The sequence below is a fragment of the Pteropus alecto genome, unplaced genomic scaffold (assembly GCF_000325575.1).
Source record: "Pteropus alecto unplaced genomic scaffold, ASM32557v1 scaffold1010, whole genome shotgun sequence".
In the NCBI taxonomy this organism is placed as follows: domain Eukaryota; kingdom Metazoa; phylum Chordata; class Mammalia; order Chiroptera; family Pteropodidae; genus Pteropus; species Pteropus alecto.
In genome coordinates, this window is record NW_006429624.1 from 100,192 (window position 1) to 103,494 (window position 3,303).

Here is a 3,303-nt window from a genome sequence, read left to right on the forward strand (position 1 = left end):
TTTCCTAGATGAAAAATATCGTTGTAACATTAATGATATCAAGTCTTTTTTTCATGCATTTTATTTCTTAACATTTAAAATAAGTTATTCTTTCATTGTATTTTTTTAATTACAGTATTCTGTTAATTTTAATAAGGCACTTTTTCCCACCGCACTTAGACTTTTGAATTTACAATTTATTGATTTGTTTCCTGGCCTAAACTTTTGTGTTTTCTACAAGTTTGTTTCATATTTAAAGGATCGGGGGGGGTGGAATATATGTATATATGTATGTATATATGTACACACACATACATACATACTTGCATGTACAAACCATTCATCAAGTTTTATTAGATAGCATGGTTATAGAGCAGTGCTGTAGGTGTTGTGAGGAGCTCACAAGAAGAAATGTTAGGGTTTCTCTCAAGATAAGTATTGTTTAGAAGATAAAGTATATACTGAACAATAAAATGACTATTAAAAAGGAACAAATAAATAAGTGTAAGGTACACTTCATGTGTGCATTATAGGGGCATGGAGTAATAGAATGATGAGTGTGGTTGGGTCAGGGAAGACTTCTTGGATGTGAAATTTAAATTTTTTCTTAGAGTGGGTAGATCGTTAAAGTATGTCATTGTTTGGGTTTGGAGGAATTGTGTTATTATGGGGACTGGAAAGAATAACCCAGAAGAAACAAATGGTATGGGCTAAAATACAGAGATTAGAGTTGATAAGTTAGGAGTTAGAGATGTCATGTTGGAAAGTTTGAGAGATGAAACCAGAAGATAGTAGATAAAGAAGGTGATTTGGTTTAGAGACAGGAAGAAGATTTTATGGGGTAAGGTTTAAATTCAATATGAATACAAGCTACTATTAGTTCTTGAGCAATCAATTAGTGGATGTTTACTTTCCAAAGCCCATCATGTACAAAGCAGTTTTGTTGTTGAGCAGTGTTGAGCACTAGGGCAACTCAATGCAATAGGTTCTTTGGAGGATAAAACATCATGGAGAAATACATTTATATTGGCTGACTGAATGGGAGCCTGTTTTATCAATCAAGGCAATAATGTACTGAGAATGTTAGCTCTAGTAGTAAGTTACAGCAATAAAGACTATGGAAAAATTCTGTAGATACCACATTATGATAAGGCAACCTAAACTTCCGTGACACTTTTTTTCTAGCTCTATCACACCACCAATAATAATCTTTGATTACTACCGTTGCTGAATATTTACTGTGTGCCAGGCATAGTACCAGATTTTTTGCATATGTTATCTCATTTAATCTTAAAAACAGCCTTGTGAGGTAGGTGGTATTGGCCACCTGTGTTATAGAGGGATAATAGCCCTATGTTATAGGTGGATAATTTAGGTCAGAGAGGATAAATAAGTTCACAAAGTTATTTAATCGTAAGGTCATGGTTTGAACCTTGATTTTTTTTATTCTGAAGGCTGTGTTCATAAGTGCTGTGTTGTTTCATTTCTAAAATACAGTTACTCTATCTGTCTTAAATTCTCACGTGACATGGCATGCTGAACCTTGAAATCTTTGTGTATTTTTCAAACCTCAAGTATGTTTCATATTGTATTGAAACCTTAACAGATAAATGTTTAATGTGTGAGTCTCAGAACACAAAACATGCAGTGAACTTGATAAGATAAATGGGGTAAAGAAATAAAAATTGCTATTAAAAATTAAAATATGAAAATGCAGCCAAGCACAATTATTAAAAATGTGGCACTATTATTTTAATTTCTCATTAGTCGGGATTTGCATGAAGATGTTGAGGAGGCTGGTGCACTGCAGAAAAATCACGCTTCTGTGACATCTGCGAACTCCACAGAAGCTGCAGATTCTGCCTGCCTGCCTACAGAAAATGAGTCATTAAGCACTGTGAGCTGTGAAATGCCCATAGAACAAACTCCAAGCAGTGATCCAGAGAGTGCCCTAGAAGTAAATGATGTTGAAGAGACAGGGGAAAAAGAAAACCATTGTGATGATAAAACTTGTGTGCCATCAATTTCAGAAGAGAAATCAAGTGAAAATGTGCCTACAGCAGAAGACATCACAGAACAACCAAAGAAAAATAGGATTACTTACTCACAAATTATTAAAGAAGGCAGGAGATTTAATATTGATTTAGTATCAAAGGTAAGTACCGATTTTGCCCATCTTATAGAACAGTATCAATTTCCAGTTGATTGAAAATCGCATCTGGCCCCGTAAATCCAATTTTCATAATTTTATTCTCTGAAGTGTAGAACATTAGTGTTATAAAGAGATAGTAGACAGAAATTTTTAATTCAGTTAAAATGAATATAGTTTAAAAACACATTAAAAATACTCATTACTATATCTCAAGGATACTTTTGTACTGGAGCACGAAGTCTACCCTAATATTCTTCTGTTGCATGGACACTTTGATTTCTATCAAGAGAAAAATTCTAACGATCTTAATTACAGATCCATATTATTTATATCCAATCTAGTAAATGAACTTTTTTTAGCCTTTATATGTAGTAATATTTTAACATATTTGTGATAATGAACATTCTGAATAAACCAATGTATTTTTTTACAAGATAATAATAATTACCTTTATTATAAAATTTCAGACTTATTCTTACATCTAGAAACTCATTCTGTGATGACAATTTTTTTTTCTGGCTTTATTGATATATAATAGACAATTAGTTGCTCGCATTTACATTGTACAATTCAATGAGTTTTTTTTCCCATTATAGTTGGCATACAATAATATATTAGTTTCGGTTGTACAGCATAGTAATTAGAGATCCATATAACTCACAAAGTAATCACTCCACTAAATCTAATACTCCTCTTCCTCCCTACATATTACAACATGTTAACTACTTTCATTATACTACACTTCATATCTCCATGTCTATTTTGTAACTATCCATTTGTACTTCTTACTTTGCCCTTTTTCCCTGTTCCCGCAAACCCTCTCCCATTTAGTAGCCCTCAAAATATTCTCTGTATCTATGAGTTTGTTTCCTTTTTTGTTGTTGTTTGTTTTGTTCTTTAAATTCCACATGTACATAAAATCATGTGATATTTGTCTTTCTCTATCTGACTTCATTCAGCACAACACCCTCTAGGTCCATCAAGGCAATATCTTTTAAAATCACCTTCCTTTTAGTCTGTGTCTTTTAACCTGAAGTGAGTCTCTCGTAGGCAGCATATGCAGGGGTCTTGTTTTTTAATCCATTCTGCTTCTCTGTATGTTGGTTGGAGCACTTAATTCTTTTCCATTTGAGGTACGTGTTGATAAATATGTAGTTATCCCCATTCTTTAT

General features: G+C 32.9%; 1 protein-coding gene across 1 annotated transcript in view; it reads left to right on the plus strand.

Annotated features, from left to right (window-relative positions):
* The window catches only part of LOC102894600 (rab proteins geranylgeranyltransferase component A 1), a 140,789-nt gene that overhangs the window by 28,260 nt on the left and 109,226 nt on the right, over nt 1–3,303 (plus strand). The window contains 1 exon segment of the mRNA XM_025048785.1: nt 1,747–2,134. Coding sequence (XP_024904553.1) covers nt 1,747–2,134 — 388 coding nt within the window.